Source organism: Netta rufina, assembly GCF_964035555.1.
Source record: "Netta rufina genome assembly, chromosome: 20".
NCBI lineage: Eukaryota > Metazoa > Chordata > Aves > Anseriformes > Anatidae > Netta > Netta rufina.
In genome coordinates, this window is record NC_140144.1 from 11,612,728 (window position 1) to 11,628,297 (window position 15,570).

The window sequence follows — 15,570 nt, forward strand, 5'->3', positions numbered from 1 at the left end:
AACAGAGGCAGGAGGCAGCGTTGGGGCAGCAAAGTGCGAAATAAAAATGTATTGGGGGGGGGGGGGGCTCAGAGGAAGTACGGCGTGGTGGTGCGCGGCGGGATGACGCGCTCCGAGTCGGGCACGGCGCGGAACAGCTTGGGCTCCCTCGTGTTTACGTCCTTGAACACCATGATGGAGGCGATGTTCCCGCAGCGGTAGCAGTAGTTGGGGGCGGACCACACGGTCACCAGCTTCTCGTCGAACATGAACTTGTAGCCTTCGTGAACCAGCTGGTGCGCTCTGCAGATCAGCTTCAGGTTGTTGATGTGGACAAACTGCGGGGGAAAAGGAACCTGAGAGCTCCGCACGCTGTGCCCGGCGCCCACGGCCCCTGGGCAGCCCCCAGCTGCAGCCCTGCTGCACAAACCCACCCCGAGGCTTCTCTCTTTCCCAGCCCTGCGTCAAGCTCAGGCTGCGCAGATGCTCCCAGCCTGCCCGGCAGCAGGCAGTGCTGCCCACGCCAGTGCAAGGGTGCCCCTGCGCCAAGAGGTGGCAGCAGAACTGGGGTCTGGCTCCCCAAGCACAGCAGGGGCAGCGCAGCGCCAACAGTGCCACGCGCAAACCTCTCTCAGTGCATGCTGGGGTTTTCAACCCATTTCAGAGGCAGTCGGGATGCCTCAGGCTGCGCTGCCAGAGATGTCAGCCCTTCCTCTGTAGGAAGGCCCCAGAAAAAAGGGGCAGCACAAGGCTTCTGTACCGTCGCTGGCTCAGAAGCCTGGGAACATCAAAATGTCCGAGCCTCGAGAAGTCTGCTCGCTGCTTTGCAAAGTAACAAAAGTTATGTGAGGAATTGTTAAGGAAATGGTATCTTTGTCTTCTCCCAGCTCAGCGTTCTGTCCTTTGGCAGTTCTCTCTCTGCCTTCAGGATCAAACAGCTGGCTCTTTTCAAGTGGGCTTAAAGGGACAACAACAAGGCACGAGCAAACCTCCTCCTCCTCCTCCTCTACCTCCTCCTCCACAGCTTCCCTGCAGCTCCCCCACGAGGCCAGTTCCCCAGTCCACTCACCGCCAGGGTAAATGCCGAGGCAGCCCCCAAGCAGCGTCTCACACCCGCAGTTACGCGCGGCAGCACCCTCACCTCGTTCGTCACCTTGGCTCCGAACAGCCAGCCTGCCCCCCGCGGGCTGATGGCCCACGTGTCCACGTCCTCCGGGTCCGACCACACCAGGTCACAGAAGGCGCCTTTGTGAGGAATTTCTTGATTGCGTTCAATGGTTCGGATCTGATCGAGTGTCTTGATGTCTGGAGACAGACCGCCGTGCACGCAGAGGATCTGCTCGTCTATTAACTGGGGAAAGGCACGCAAAACACTCAGTATTTCAGTCAAACCCAGCACGCTGCCGGGGTACCCCTAGCGGCCACCAGTGCTGGAGGTCGCATGTAGATGACCTGCTCGGGGCGTTCCTGGGGCGTTTACACTTACAGCTGCTATTGTGAGCATGTCAAAGACTTTGGTGCAGTACCTCCACGCGTTAGCATTGCCGTATTTGGTTTGGCACTCATCTGTTAAATAGACAAGTTTTTCCTTCTCAGCGGATCAGAAGTTCAGGCAGTAAGGTCAGAGGCAACACAACAGAACTTGGAAAGTCAGGCGTACAACAAAAACACAGAACACAAACCCAAGCAGCCAACAAGCAAACAAAACCCCGGTCAGGAGCAGCAGCAGCAGCGGATCCAGCAGCAGGGAGCAGCCCCCAGTGCCTGCAGTGCTCTGGTTGCAGAGCACCACACGCAGACACCGGGGGCACAAGCAGCCGACGCTTTCCCTGCTTCCCACAGACCCCTCGGCTCGAGGGCAGCTTTGGTTAGAGCCGTACAACGTGACACTGACGCTGGCAGACAAATGTCTCTTTTGAGCTGACTGGAGAACGTTTACTGGTGCTCTTGGTGGCAGTCACCCAGCCGGACGCACGTCACAGCCCGTGCTCTCTGCTCCCTGTTGCAGGCATTACGCTACTTCCCAGCATTTCTCAGATTTTACCAAAGCCTCACACCACGGAACAAAATAACTTTCCAAGCAACTCAATTCCCCCAGATTTTCGAGCAGTCGTTCTGCTGCTCGCTTCTTGTCCGGGGCTTTCCCAAACGCGAACTGCTGACAATAAATAAACGGCCTCCACAGCAAACTCCACACACGGACACTTTTGGTTATACACAGGGGGAGTTACGGTAACAGCAGGGTTTGGTGCAGAACCTTTCATTCAGACACCGAAGCGCATTGCCAAACAGAAGCACAAACAGAAACACAGACACTGGAGGGAGGGGCGGGCAAGGTCTGGCCTAGAACACCTCTACTTCACGAGCACAACAACCACGTTGACAATGTGAAAGGTTTATTGAGTCCATTTCCCCCCGGTTCTGGAAAAGCCCCACGCAGTGCCGCGTTCAAAGCAGGTTCCCAAGGGAGAGGTGAGGCACTGGGTCCCGGCACGCCAACCCCCAGTCAGACAGCGTTGGGTGAGCACTTACCGTAGAATCCATACACCTGCGTTATCTGCCTGCTCTCATGATTGCCCCGTAACAGTGTGATACGATCAGGCCACTTAGCTTTTAGTGCAAGGAGGTAAGTGAAAGTCTCGAGACTATAATAACCTCTATCTACAAAGTCACCCTGCAAGTCAAAAACACATCGGTGAACGCACAGACAGGGGCGGGGAGGCGGGGCAGGGCTTCCCGGCAGGAACCCGGAGGAACCCGGAGGCACCCGGAGCCCGAGGGACGCGCCCGGGGGGAACGGGCTCCGGCCGCCGGGTGGGCGCTGGGGCCGCCGCGCCGGCAGCAGCACCGGGAGCGGGGCGGGGCGGGGGGGGCCGCACGTACCATGAAGATGTAGTTGGTGTCCGGCACCTGCCCGCCGGTCCGGAACAGCTCGCACAGGTCATAGAACTGCGGGGAGGGCGCGGGGCTCAGCGCGGGCGGCCGGCACCGGGCGCTGAGGCCGGCGCCGTGCGGCGCGGCGGGGCCGTTACCTGCCCGTGGATGTCGCCGCACACCGTGACGGGCGTGCAGACGGGCTGCACGTTGGACTCCTCCAGCAGCAGGTCGCACACGTAGTCGCACAGCCGCTGCGGGGCGCGGAGGGGCACGGTCAGGGGCGGCGCCAGCAGCCCCCGGTGCCCGCCGCCGCCCCGCCCCGGTGCCCGCCCCGCTCCCGGTGCCCGCCCGCCCGCGGTGCCCGCACCTTGAGGTCGTTCTCGGGCAGGTACTTGCAGAGCCGCGCGATCTCCACGTACTTGTCCAGGTCCAGCGGCGCCATCTTGGCTCGGCGGCTCGGGGCCGGAAGCGGAGCGCGAAGCTTCCGGGCGGCGTCGCCGAGCGGAAGCGGAAGCGGAGGGGGAGGGGGAGGGGGAAGGGAGCGCTTCCGGCGGCGGCTCCCGGCAGGGCGGCGAGGCAGGGCCCGGCCCGGCCCGGCCACACCATGGGGGCGCCGCTGGAGCCGCTGGAGCCGGGGCAGCGCCCGCAGGCGGCCAAGTGGTGAGCGGCGACCCCGGCACCCCCCCGGTATCCCCCCGGTACCCCCCTTGTACTCCCCCGCCGCTGAGCGCCGCCTCCCCGCAGGTACCGGCTGCGGCCTCGCGGCGCGGGGCCCAGCGGGCGCGTGGGGCCCGGCTGCCTCCTGCTGCCCGCCCGGCCCGGCCGCGTCCTGCTGCTGGGCGGCGCCGACACCGACGGCGCCTTCGCGGACGCGCACGTCCTGGAGCTGGGTGAGCGCCGGGGGCAGGGGGCAAGGGGCTCTCAGGGGGCTCCCACGGGGACCCCACGGGGCCCTCACGGCTCTGACGCCGCCGGCGGTGCCCACAGGGTCCCTGCGCTGGGCCCAGGCCGGCTGGAGCGGGCTGCGGCCGCGCTACGAGCACGCCACCTTCCTGCCCCCCCGCCGCCCCCCGCGCCTCTGGGTCTTTGGCGGCGCTGACCAGGCCGGGAACAGGAGCTGCGTGCAGGCGCTGGACCCCGGTGAGTGACCGGCACCGGCAGGGCGGGGGGCCCGGAGCTGTGGGCTGGTGGCAGCGGGCAGCCCTGGCTCAGGCCCGGGGGTGTTCTCCATCCCCACCCCCCTGCTGTGTTGCCTTCTTGATGAAACGTCTCAATCAGAAACAGGAACCTGGGAGAGTCCTGCGGTGGCTGGCACCCCGCCACTGCCCAGGACGTTCCACGCATCCTTGGCAGCTGTCGGGGACCGTCTGTACGTCTTCGGAGGGGGAGACAAGGGAGCAGAACCAGTCCAAGACCAGCAGCTTCACGTGTTCGACACAGGTACCTCTGGGTTGTTGTCAGAGGGTGGAAATGAGCAGCCTCTGGGCTGCAGGTCTGCGTTCTGAGTTCCTCAAGGATACACAAATACTGGGCCCCTGCCTTGGCCGCCAGCTTAAGTGGGTGGACAATGGTTGTTTACTGCACTCATCTTTGTACAGGAACTGGGAGTTTGGACCAAAATGGCAGTGGGATGGCAGTGCCACGGGTGTTCTCACCCAGTGTTATTGCTCTTTTCGCTCCTTTGGCCCCGCATGCAGCAAAGGGAGGCATCAGCGAGGCTGCGGCACCGCTGGTTTGGGGAGCCCCAGAGCCGTTCCCTCACATGGCCGTGCTCCGTTGCAGCCACCTGTACCTGGTCCCAGCCCAAAACCCACGGTGATCCCCCATCCCCCCGGCACGGGCACGTCATGGTCGCAGTCGGGACCAAACTCCTCATACACGGCGGTTTAGCTGGCGATGTTTTCTACGATGATCTGTTCTGCATTGATACAGGTAAGGATGGATGCAGGTTCCTCGGAGCAGGAGCTGTGGTGGTGCACTTTGCTCTCAGGGAGATCTTTTCACTAAAAGATCACTGAAGTGTAGGCAGGGAAGGTGAGGTCGTGTGCTGCCACATCTTGCTCTGCTGCTTTTTGCAGAGTAGTACGAAGTAGTCTGCAGCTGGCTTTGCTTTCTCTTTTAAACACGTAACAATTATTTCCTGAGCTCAGAAAAGCAAAATCCTACAGGAACCCTTTTTAAAATAAAGGAAACCTATGATTTTAGGCAGTTGCCATGAAATATTTCAGTCCTGCTGAGCATTACTATTTTTGTGTTGTTTTCCTCCCACAGCAGACCTGACGTGGGTTAAGGTACCAGCCAGCGGTGACGTCCCAGGGGGGCGGGCGTCGCACGCCTCAGCAGTGCTCAGGGACCACGTGTACATCTTTGGGGGCATGGGCCCGGCCGGGGCCCTGGACACCACGCACAAATACCACATGGGTAGGGAGAGCTCAGGGCGGGGCGGTAAACGCAGTGTCTGCAAACAGCCCTCGGTTCCTGGGCTTCATCTTCTCCGCAGTCGGTGTCATTGCCCTGGGGTTGTGCCAGCACGAGGCCAAACGCTGCGGCTGCCTCTCTGCTGGTTTTTAGGGCTGTGTAATGGTGCAGACTGGTCCACGGTGATGTCACCGCTCCAGCAACGCTTCTCTGAGCCCGAAGCACTGTTTATGCTGTGAACGCCTCTCTTTGCTCTGCAGGGGAGCAGCGGTGGACGCTCCTGCGCTTTGAGTCCCCGCTGCCCGCTGCGAGGCTGGACCACGCCATGTGCATCATCCCCTGGCGGGCCCCTGGCGCTCTGGGAGAGGAAGCCGAAGAGGAGCCGGTGGGGGGCAAGGCTGACCTCCTGCTGGGGAGCCAGGAGGAGGAGCAGGGCTGTGGGGAGGACCCAGCCCCACATCTGCTGTTCGTGTTCGGGGGAATGGACACACAAGGGGAGATGTTCAGGGACTGCCTGGTGACCCTGATCGCGTAGTGCGCGGGTAGGCGGGCCTGGGAAGGTTTTGTAGCAGTGGCTGAGCAAGGCCCTGCCCTGCAATAAACGCGGTGTTGCTGTCAGGGGTGGCTCCGTGCTCCCAGCCGGGTACAGCCGCTCGCTCTGCACTCACAGCTCCCGTCCCTTGGCGAGGCTGCGGAAGAGCCTCAGCAGCTGGAACACGGCACTGGCTGGGGAGAGGCGGAGGCTGCGCGGTGCTGCTGGGCAGCTCTCAGCATCCTGCTTGGCCACGGAGACCTGCAGGGCGCTGTTACCTACGGCTTTCTGAAGGGTACTTAAAGGGGTTTAATTAAAGGGGTTTAGCTGCCACTACTGTGAAAATGAGTGTGTAGGGCCACCTGTCTCCCACCCCAAGGAAAACACCACAGAGGCAGAGGAGCTGGGCTTTGTTCCTGCAATGTGAGAGGCTTTGTCATCACTGAGGGAGGCTGAGCTTCAAGAAGCTGCTTTTCAGAGCCTGCTGCAGCTGGGGTTCAGGCCTTGTGAGCGAGCTTTGAGCTGAGTCTCCCCCATGCTCACACAGCCACACTCCAGGAGCAGCAGGTGAGGGTGAGTCTCACCCAACCCAGGGCAGGGGTCAGGCTCCTGGAGCTGGCTGCCGGGCACCTCCCCACAGGTGGAGCAGGCTCCTTGTGCAGAAGGGGCCTGAACCCAGCTTTTGGCAGCAACCAGCAGCATGGTCACAGCTCTTGGCAGCTTTCTTTGCATTAAGCCCTGCAGCCAAAGCTCAGCTCCCAGCAGCCAGCAGAGCTGCTACAGCTTACCCCCTCCCAGGGCAGTGTCACCCTGAGGCACTGTGTCAGTGGTTACCCACCCCTAATGTCCCCTCCATCCCCTCATCAGGAGCAGCTGCTGCTAGGTGACAGCAAGTCCAAGCTACAAAAATCCAGTGTAAATAACAAATTTATTGTGGTCACTTCAGGTAGAAAAGCTCTACACCAAATTCACATGACCGAGTTGTTAAATAGAACGCTTCCATGGCCAGTACTTCTACACCCCTGTTGTCATTTACACGCCCCCCCCGCTACCCTTCCCTCCCCAGACAAACACCTGCTAACGAAAAGCAGTAAACAGCCACTTTGGGCTAGCATTTCCAGCTCCACTCACGAGTGAAGATTCAAAGTTACATTCCAAATTAAGAGTTCAATATTTTAAACAAGTGTTCCTGAGTCCAATATATACACACAACATTCAGGGATGCCAGTATCTACAACTCATCCTTTTCTGCTGTTTCTTCTTCACCGGAGGGAGGGGGGCCTGCGCTTCCGTAGAGCTTGCTAACAATGGGCTGAACGACTTCCTCTAGCTCCTTCTTCTTTGATTTGAAGTCTTCGATATCCGCATCTTGGTGGCTTTCAAGCCACTCGATCTTTTCCTCTACTGCCTTCTCTATTGTTTCTTTGTCTTCAGATGACAGCTTGCCACCCAGCTTCTCTTTGTCCCCAATCTGGTTCTTCAGAGAGTAGGCATAGCTCTCCAGCTCGTTCCGGGCATCAATGCGTTCCTTAAGCTTTTTGTCTTCCTCTGCAAACTTCTCAGCGTCGTTAACCATCCTCTCAATCTCTTCTGGTGTTAGCCGATTCTGATCGTTCGTAATTGTGATCTTGTTTTTGTTCCCAGTGCCCTTGTCTTCAGCTGTGACGCGGAGGATCCCATTTACATCTATTTCAAAGGTAACTTCAATCTGTGGGACGCCACGAGGAGCAGGAGGGATTCCCGTCAGATCGAAAGTTCCCAGAAGATGATTATCCTTGGTGAGGGGACGCTCACCTAGAAGACACAATTACACAATTAGACAGTTTTCTTTGCTACCTGTGGTTTGCATTTTTTGCAAAACCACTAGCATTAAGCTACATGCTTTTCAAAGCTGAGGTTTTAAATTCTACCTCAACATTCATCTTGATGCCTACACTATCACCTCTTCTTACTCTAAAGAGGAGCTCTTCAGAATGCAACCGTGGAGTAACCATGTTTGAGAGCTGATCTTTTGAGAACTGATCTGCAGAGCAGCCGTTGATGCTGCTCAGAGCTGCCTCGGTCTGGTAACTGCCAGAGCCAGGGATAGGTGTGTGCATCTGGGAGTACCTGCAGCTGGCTGCCTAGCAGTGGGAGTCTGTGAGATCCCAGCTGCTGCAGGGGACACGGGCAGCACTTACCTTCGTAGACCTTGATTGTCACAGTTGGCTGGTTGTCAGAAGCTGTAGAGAAAATCTGAGACTTCTTTGTGGGAACCACAGTATTTCTTGGGATCAGTTTAGTCATCACACCTCCAACTGTCTCAATACCAAGGGTCAGAGGACACACGTCAAGCAGGACCAAGTCACCTGCAAAGAACAGATCAAGGGGCAGAATGTGAGTGACTTCAGCTCCTCTTTGAGGGAGTGCATTGCAGCAGTCTGAGGCGGATACAGAACTCAGGAAATTCACATCCACCACTATTTGGCAGTAACAGTACCCGCTCTTCAGTCACTCTTGAGAGTGACAGTAAAGATGCAATTACCTAAAGATGTAATTACCTGTGTCTTGGTCCCCAGAGAGAACACCAGCCTGAACAGCTGCACCATAGGCTACAGCCTCATCTGGATTAATGCCACGAGAAGGCTCTTTGCCATTGAAGAACTCTTTCACAAGTTGTTGTATTTTGGGGATGCGAGTAGAGCCACCGACAAGAACGATCTCATCAATATCAGACTTCTTCAGGTCAGAGTCTTCCAGAACTTTCTGAACAGGCTTCATTGTAGAACGGAACAGGTCCTGGAAAGACAAGAGTTCGGACAGTGAGACTCTATTCCCACATGCCTAGTCCCAGGCTTAGGGTACTAAGAACTATGGAGTCAGCTCACCAAGGCTGTGTTCAGCCTCGATGAGAACTTATTTGTCAGTAACGTGTGCAGCCCCAGATGCCCCAGGAAGCAATGGCTTTCTGCTTTTTAGAATATAAATAACTTGCTACTTGAACTAAGTTATTTGCATTCTGCTGAAGTGTAACAAAGGCACAATGTGAAGTCCTGTGCATTCACCAGCAGCAATTTTGGGACGGGCTGAGGCAATTTAACTCATTTTCTAAGCTTACCATGTTCAGTTCTTCAAACTTGGCACGAGTAAGTGTCTCAGAGAAATCTTCTCCCTCAAAAAATGATTCTATTTCAATTCTGGCTTGATGCTGAGATGACAAGGCTCGCTTTGCTTTCTCCACTTCCCGTCTGAGTTTCTGCACAGCTCTATTATCCTTCCTGACATCTTTCCCGGTCTTCTTTTTGTAGAGTTTGATGAAGTGTTCCATAACACGTTGGTCAAAGTCTTCTCCACCCAGGTGAGTGTCTCCATTAGTAGCCACAACTTCGAAGACTCCATTGTCAATGGTGAGGAGGGAGACATCAAAAGTCCCACCACCCAAGTCGAACACGAGGATGTTCTTCTCACCCTCTCTCTTGTCCAATCCATAGGCAATAGCAGCAGCTGTTCTGTTTAGGGAGTAACAAGTTCAGCAGACTGATCACCAGGCCCCACCCCCAGACACCCAGCGGGCAGAGCTGTTCAGGCTACTCACGGCTCGTTGATGATCCGCATCACGTTCAGCCCAGCAATGGTACCGGCATCTTTTGTGGCCTGGCGCTGAGCGTCATTGAAGTAGGCTGGCACAGTAACAACTGCATGGGTAACCTGCAGAAAGAGCGAGAGGAGATTATCAGGAAAATAAAGGACAAGCTACACACCTCAGAAATGAGCGCAGCAGTGCCTGGAACAAGTAGCCCATTGTTCCTTATGTAAAACCCCACAATCAGCTGAGCCACCTAAGCACCGAACAAAGTTTATGACAGCAAGCTTAACCCTGAGATTCTGCCCAGTTATCTTCAGTTTCGTAAGGCAACTGCTGCCTTAAGTTCCTGTTAGCAGCACTCAGCTCACCTTCTTCCCCAGGTAAGCCTCTGCGGTTTCCTTCATCTTTGTCAGGACCATAGCTGAAATTTCTTCAGGAGCAAATGTTTTTGTCTGTCCACCGCCAACATCAACTTGAATATGGGGCTTGGCTTTCTTTTCAACAACCTGAGAAGAAAGAGACAGTGTCATATATTCCAGCAATTCTTGAAGTTATTCCTAATTGTCAGATTGCTTCTTTCTCTCTGATGAATCACTAAATCCTTTAAGAGTGTTCATCTGAACAGAAAGCTATAAAAGCCACAGGGTTGCTCATAAAAACGCTGATTTAAAGGCCTTGCTTTTCTCAAGCAGGAGAGAAAGCAGGCAGCATCTGCAGCCTGTTCATCTGACATCCCCACCTCCATGCACCACCCTGTGACCAGGCGCACCTTGAAGGGCAAGTACTTGATGTCCTGCTGCACCGAGGGGTCGTTCCAGGTGCGGCCTATGAGCCGCTTGGCATCAAACACAGTGTTCTCGGGGTTGGACGTCAGCTGGTTCTTGGCAGCATCCCCGATCAAGCGCTCCCCCTCGGGTGTGAACGCCACGTAGGACGGGGTGATGCGGTTCCCCTGGTCGTTGGCAATGATTTCCACCCGGCCATTCTTGAAAACGCCCACGCTGCGGGAGAAGCGGAGCCGTCAGGCGGCACGGGGGCCTTCCCCTCCCTCCCCTCCCCCCCAAGTTCCGCTCTTCCCCTCCCCGTGCTCTGCCGTTTTCCTCCCCCCCTCCCCCCCCCAACCGTTCTCCCAGGCCCCCAGCCCCCGCCCGGCCGCAGCCCCCCACACACCAGGAGTACGTGGTGCCGAGGTCGATGCCCACCACCGTGCCCACGTCCTCCTTCTTCTCCTCGTCGTCCGCCCGCGCGGCGCCCAGCAGCAGCAGCGCCCACAGGAGGTGCCTCATGCCGGCCGCTCGCCCCTCGCCGCCCTGCCGGGAGCCCAAAAGGTCACAAAATGGAGGCGCCACGTGCGGGGCGCGGCCGCTCCGGCCCCCAGCGCGCCCCCCCCGCCCCGGCACCCACCCCCCGGCCAGGCCCAGACCAGGCCCGACTTAGGCCGCGGCCCCCCCCCCCCCCCCCCCCCATCCCCGTCCCCGTCCCGTCCGTACCGTGCCACCGACCGCGCCGCGCCGCCAACTGCCGCTGAGCGCCCAGGCCGCGCCGGCCGCCCTTATATACCCTCCGTTACTCCTGCGTGGAGGCTCGCCATTGGCTGCGGAGCCCTCGCTGGAGCGCGCCCATTGGTCGGCTGCCACTAAGCTGGCCTTCCGCGATTGGCGACGACCGCGCGGCCGCTCTGACACACCGGGCGCGCGCCCCTCCCGCCGCGCGATTGGTTCGTGCCCCGGCGCCGCGGGCCTATCAGCGGAGAAGCGTGAGCCAAGCGGAGGGCGCCCATTGGCCGCGGGACGCCGTCGCGGCGGGGCCGGGGGGGACGTTCTGGAAGTTTCCATGGTGACCGCGCGGCCCCGCCCCGCCCGCCGCGCCTCGCGCCTCAGGGCCGGCACCGGGCGGGACGGGACCGGCGGGGGGTGGGGGGGACCCCGGAGCCCTTCCCCAGAGCCTAGCGGTGGGGCTGGGCCGGGGGCTCGGGCGGTGCCTCGGGGCCGTGCGGGTGCTGGCTCCCCTCGGGCCGCGCCGTGAGGGAGCGGCGGGGGGCGACGCACGGAGCGCGGGGCCGGCTGCGGGCAGGGCTCGCCCCGTGTGCGGTGACTGAGGTGGCCGGCGGGCAGCCCCAGCACAGCCGTGCCCAATGCCCCGGCTGGTACCCAGGGGGCCTCGTGCAGCCGAGGGGGCGGCTTCGTGCCCCCAGGCCTCGGGCTGGGCGCTGCCCGTTTCCCTGGGGGAGCGAGGCCGCCAACGCCCCCGGTGGCTGCGGTGCTGCTGGGGGCGATGCTGGCAGCCGGCTGCGTGGGACCAGGCGCAGCAGTTGGCCAAACGGTGTGTGTGCAGGCTCGATAAACGTTTTTTTGCTGTAGTTCGGTTTGCCGTGGTTGGTTGTAAAGCATCAGTTGGCTTTTTAGAAGTCAACGACGTGAGGCGTTCTCTGTTATCAGCGGGGAAAATGCAAGGCGGTGCCTGTGCCAGTAAGGAGGCACACACGTAATAGCTCAGAGAATAACAGATACAGAGCGTAAATGGGTGGCTCTGGTGCTGAGCTGGCCCTTGGAGGAGCTTCACAGACAATTTAGGCACAGAGAAGCAGCTGCGGTGACTCAGGGATTTGCTTTCCTACCTAAACCACCACTGGCCTGGTGCTGAGGCCTGGATGCCCCATCCTCACCCACAGGGCACCTGGGAGCCCCGGGACGTGAGGAGCCGTGGGTACAGCTGGCACCGCGCGCTGTGACCAGGGGCTGTGCCCGGGTGAGCTCCCTGCGAGCCCGCTGCTGTCACACTGCAAATGGCCCTGCTGGGGTGCCTGTGATTCCCTTTCGTTTTTCTTCTTGAAGAATAAGCTTAAATTCTCTGTCAGGACACATTCTCATTTACCAAGTGATGTCCAGCTCTCTAGTTTTCCCTAGCACTCCTGCAAGCACCAGCCTAGAGGCGCACATGTGGAGGTTTAGCCGTGCCCGTGGGGCTGGCAGGCCCAGCGCTGTGCTCGCTGCCCGTCAGGCCGTGCCCTCGGCGGTCTTTGGGCCCCGTCGTGAGGCCCCGGGCACGGCTCCGCGCTGCCTGAGGCCGGGCAGGGGACGGGCCCTGCGCCTGTTTCTTAGCCCGGCCGCGCTGCTCCGCACGGGGCAGGCTCCGGGTGCCCGCCCGGGCCCTTGCCGCACGCTCCAGCTCCGCTTCGGGGGAAGGGCCCGGGCCGGGGCCGTTGGGAGCGGGGCCCCGGGCGTCGGGACTACAAGTCCCAGGGCCCCGCGTCCCAGCAGCGCGGTGTCGCCGCCCGCCGCCTGCGCAGTGCCGCGCCGGGCGCGGGGCCGCAGCGGGAGCCGGGCGGCGGCGGAGCCGGGGCGCTGGCCGGGTAGGGGCGCGCTGAGGGGCGGCGGAGGAGGAGGAGGAGGAGGAAGAGGAGGGGGAGGAAGGGAGCGGAAGGGGAGAGGAAGAGGAAGGGCGGCGGGAGGGCAGGCGGGCGGCAGCCCGGGCCTGGCCGAGCTCTGCCCGTTGCCGGGAGCCGAGCGGGAGGAAGGCAGCGCGCCGGGAAGGAGGTGCCGGGCGGGGGCAGGGGCAGGGGCAGGGGCAGCGCGGCCGGGCTGGCCCCGAGGGGGGCGGCTGGGGCCCGGCCCCGGTTGCGGCTCGGGGCTGCCCCGCGGCCCTCCCCTCCCTGCTCGGCGCGGCGGGGGCAGCGGGCGGGGGGCGGGGGGCGGCCCCGGCAGCGCGGCGCCTTTCGCGTTCCGGAGCTTCGCAACTCGCGGCTCTTAGAGCGCCGGGACTTCCTGCTTTGTTTGTTTGGGGTTTTTAATCCTTTCTAATAGGGTCTTAGCGCTGGAGAGCTCGACCGAGCGAGTGTCTGTGCTTGTTCTTGCAAAGTCATGATACCGTGCTGCGAGGGAAGAGCTGGCGGTGCCGCCGGGAGCAGCTCTCAGCCCGAGACGTGATGCTCGGCTTAGGACAGGCAGCAGGCTGCTGCGGAGGGCGATGCAGCTGACTCACGGGTGGGAGCTGCGGTTTGAAGATGATGGAGGGGGGCATGGCACGGACAGTCCGTGAAATCCCAAATGCTGCGCTTCCAAAAAACGGGCAGCAGACAGGACGGTGATTTTAGGAAACGCTCCTAGGGGCTGCTCCTTCTGGGGGGGTTCCAGAGCGCTTGAGGTGCTGTAGGTGAAGGTTTCGGTGTGTGATGTGTCAGGTCCTGGAGCGTGCAGGCTGTGCTGACAGGCCCCCTTTACGGTGGATTGCAGCGCTGGGACGTTTTGAGGTGAAGATGGGAACTGGTCTCAAGACAGGAGGCTGGGAACGGGTTGTTTTTGTCAGTGACTTCAAGTTCTTCTGACTGAAAGTTAATTAGTATGACTCATTATGTAAGGGGAACCCCTCTTTCCAACAGCACAGGCAGCCGGAGCACATTTTAGCCTGGCTGCGTGCTCCTGTGGATTTTTGCGCAATGCAATCATACCGCAATTGACAGCTCAGGAGCCAGCCGAGCCTGAGCACTCCTGATAAGCCCTGTTAGGGGCATGGGAAACGAGGAGCTCGTTGCACGTAGATCTTACTGCGTAGGCACTGTGCTGCGCGTTGGCTGCAGAGCAGCCACTTTCAAAGACACAAACTTGAAGAAAGAGTTTCAGGTTAGTATTGACAGCCACTGTAGCAGGTTGAAATGCATTGTGCGTGTTGGACCTGTTTTGAGATGGTGAGTATTGCAACGTGAGAGTTCAGCGGGTAGATCTGAGGTCATGGTGAACTCTCCTGCTGAAAAATGTTTGCTTGTTTTTGCTCAAAGTTGGGAGGTGAGTTGTTAGCTTGTATACAGAAGGCTTGTTAGTTGTTACTATAAATATTACCAAAGAAAAAGAGATTTTCATCGGGGCAAGCTAGTATGGAAGTTGTTCAGCCCTGCTTTGGAATTCTTTTTCAGTAAAATGGAGTGATTTCAGCTTTGCCTTGCCCTGCCCTGCCTACATTAGATCTGCCCAAACTTGCTTTGGAAGTTGAGTCTTGCGTAGCTAGACTTAGGAGGAGCAAATAACCTTGAGCAGGAGGCGTTGGAGGAGGGAGAATTTGGTGTACTGGCAGTAACTGTGGCTTGGCTTAATCTCTTTTCTGTCAACTGAATCGCAGAAATATTTAATGGAGGTGTCACTTGTTTCTGTGTGCCACGGTACAAAACCACATACTCTGTAGGTTCAGTACCTGAAGATTTATGAGATTTTTCCCAGGACTTCTAAACATGAGAAGCAATCCCATGTTTAGTCCCATATTTATCAAAGGCAGAGGTTGTCTTGGGTCCTAATAAACTTAGGTCACGCTGATGGCAGGACAAAACATCTTAGAAGCTGTCAGCTCACACAACCTTTGTGGTTTCGGTGGAGCGTCACAAAGTGGAATTGCTTGAATTGCTGTGATAAGTTTTTCATACCGTGCCACAGCTTTCAGTAGCTTTCCGAGCAGCCTTACGAAATATGAAGTGTTTTCCTATCGAAATGAGATTACCGGGATTGAAAAATAGCTGGCAGATAGCAGGAGTTATTTAGTACCTGTTGTTTCTTCAGACATCAGATTGCCAGATACCTAAATTTCCTAAGCTCTCTTTTATACGACTACGTGCAGGCTTCTCTCATTTCAGGTTTGATGAACGATAGTTTTAAACGAGGTAACTGGGTAATTATGGACAGCTTCTTTATTTGTGAGAAACTGATAAGGTAATCTGATAAACAACTTTCCGGAATTAGTACCAGCTGAAGCTGCTGCTGCTCTGTCTGTCTAACCTTGCCTTCTGCAGTGCGTTACCGAGTACGTAAGTGTGGCTAATTGCTTTTTAAAGCTCTTGTCCTGAGCGCTGGCACGGAGTGAATGTTGTGCAGCGTGGGAAGGGTAGAGAATACAGCTGTTGTCCTTTTATACTAATCATAATGGGAAGAGTTTTTTTTTGTTTGTTTTTTTTTTTTTAGGGAGCAGTGCACTGTATAGGTGTACTCATGGAAGAAGAGTTTCCCCTTTCAGGTTAGGCTGTGTTCATACCAGTATCCCAACAGAGGAACAGCATCTGCATCTTGCTTAAGTAGGTTTGGGGGATTTTATTTTCTTCTTTGACCGTGCTGCATGTTTTCTTTAGAGCCAGCCTGAAGCCTGCTGAAGCGCCGTATGTGTCGAGCTACCAGCGTCACAGCTCTGCTGTTCTCAGCCCTCTGCCAGACACTGAAGGTGA

At 58.3% G+C, this 15,570-nt stretch overlaps 4 protein-coding genes across 12 annotated transcripts in view; 2 read left to right on the top strand and 2 right to left on the bottom strand.

Moving 5' to 3' along the window:
- Positions 1–26: 26 nt before the first annotated feature.
- Positions 27–3,341, bottom strand: PPP6C (protein phosphatase 6 catalytic subunit). Its single transcript, XM_084298873.1, has 7 exons — positions 3,224–3,341; positions 3,012–3,107; positions 2,863–2,928; positions 2,512–2,653; positions 1,466–1,545; positions 1,121–1,330; positions 27–317 (listed from the first exon to the last, which is right to left on the bottom strand). The coding sequence occupies exons 1-7, from the start codon at positions 3,296–3,298 to the stop codon at positions 69–71; spliced, it is 918 nt and encodes a 305-aa protein (XP_084154999.1). The 5' UTR covers positions 3,299–3,341; the 3' UTR covers positions 27–68.
- A 45-nt stretch (positions 3,342–3,386) lies between these two features.
- RABEPK (Rab9 effector protein with kelch motifs) lies at positions 3,387–6,120 on the top strand. Of its 4 annotated transcripts, XM_084298870.1 has the most exons (8): positions 3,387–3,516; positions 3,601–3,746; positions 3,844–3,996; positions 4,135–4,296; positions 4,639–4,788; positions 5,128–5,277; positions 5,535–5,816; positions 5,945–6,120. In XM_084298870.1, the coding sequence occupies exons 1-7, from the start codon at positions 3,461–3,463 to the stop codon at positions 5,807–5,809; spliced, it is 1,092 nt and encodes a 363-aa protein (XP_084154996.1). In that variant the 5' UTR covers positions 3,387–3,460; the 3' UTR covers positions 5,810–5,816; positions 5,945–6,120. The 4 variants fall into 4 exon arrangements, with proteins under 4 accessions (XP_084154996.1, XP_084154997.1, XP_084154995.1 ...); XM_084298871.1 differs by lacking the exon at positions 5,945–6,120 and having other exon boundaries at positions 5,131–5,277; positions 5,535–5,928; XM_084298869.1 differs by lacking the exon at positions 5,945–6,120 and having other exon boundaries at positions 5,535–5,924.
- Positions 6,121–6,715: 595 nt separating this feature from the next.
- Positions 6,716–10,933, bottom strand: HSPA5 (heat shock protein family A (Hsp70) member 5). Its single transcript, XM_084298856.1, has 9 exons — positions 10,862–10,933; positions 10,542–10,681; positions 10,141–10,372; positions 9,740–9,877; positions 9,381–9,493; positions 8,904–9,294; positions 8,347–8,584; positions 7,987–8,154; positions 6,716–7,600 (listed from the first exon to the last, which is right to left on the bottom strand). Exons 2-9 carry the CDS (start codon positions 10,655–10,657, stop codon positions 7,038–7,040), a joined length of 1,959 nt encoding a protein of 652 aa, XP_084154982.1. The 5' UTR covers positions 10,658–10,681; positions 10,862–10,933; the 3' UTR covers positions 6,716–7,037.
- Positions 10,934–12,665: 1,732 nt separating this feature from the next.
- Positions 12,666–15,570, top strand: part of GAPVD1 (GTPase activating protein and VPS9 domains 1) — a 28,502-nt gene continuing 25,597 nt past the window's right edge. For 3 of the 6 annotated variants that reach the window (XR_014619003.1, XM_084298853.1, XM_084298849.1), the window contains exons 1-2: positions 12,666–12,723; positions 15,478–15,566. The gene's annotated coding sequence lies outside the window, so the exon portion shown is untranslated. Of the gene's footprint in view, positions 12,724–12,798; positions 12,908–15,010; positions 15,424–15,477; positions 15,567–15,570 lie in introns of those variants that run through there. The other 3 variants (XM_084298851.1, XM_084298850.1, XM_084298852.1) reach the window with 3 other exon arrangements.

Excerpts from the sequence above, each read along its gene's own strand:
- PPP6C (XM_084298873.1), bottom strand. The coding sequence starts at position 3,298 with ATGGCGCCGCTGGACCTGGACAAGTACGTGGAGATCGCGCGGCTCTGC. Across the intron at positions 1,546-2,511 it reads GCAGGTGTATGGATTCTACG|ATGAGTGCCAAACCAAATAC; the intron begins GTAAGTGCTCAC and ends TCTATTTAACAG. Across the intron at positions 318-1,120 it reads GAGCCAAGGTGACGAACGAG|TTTGTCCACATCAACAACCT; the intron begins GTGAGGGTGCTG and ends TTTCCCCCGCAG.
- RABEPK (XM_084298870.1), top strand. The coding sequence starts at position 3,461 with ATGGGGGCGCCGCTGGAGCCGCTGGAGCCGGGGCAGCGCCCGCAGGCG. Across the intron at positions 3,517-3,600 it reads CGCCCGCAGGCGGCCAAGTG|GTACCGGCTGCGGCCTCGCG; the intron begins GTGAGCGGCGAC and ends GCCTCCCCGCAG. Across the intron at positions 3,997-4,134 it reads CGTGCAGGCGCTGGACCCCG|AAACAGGAACCTGGGAGAGT; the intron begins GTGAGTGACCGG and ends CGTCTCAATCAG.
- HSPA5 (XM_084298856.1), bottom strand. The coding sequence starts at position 10,657 with ATGAGGCACCTCCTGTGGGCGCTGCTGCTGCTGGGCGCCGCGCGGGCG. Across the intron at positions 9,494-9,739 it reads AGGCTTACCTGGGGAAGAAG|GTTACCCATGCAGTTGTTAC; the intron begins GTGAGCTGAGTG and ends CTCTTTCTGCAG. Across the intron at positions 7,601-7,986 it reads GACAATCAAGGTCTACGAAG|GTGAGCGTCCCCTCACCAAG; the intron begins GTAAGTGCTGCC and ends TGTGTCTTCTAG.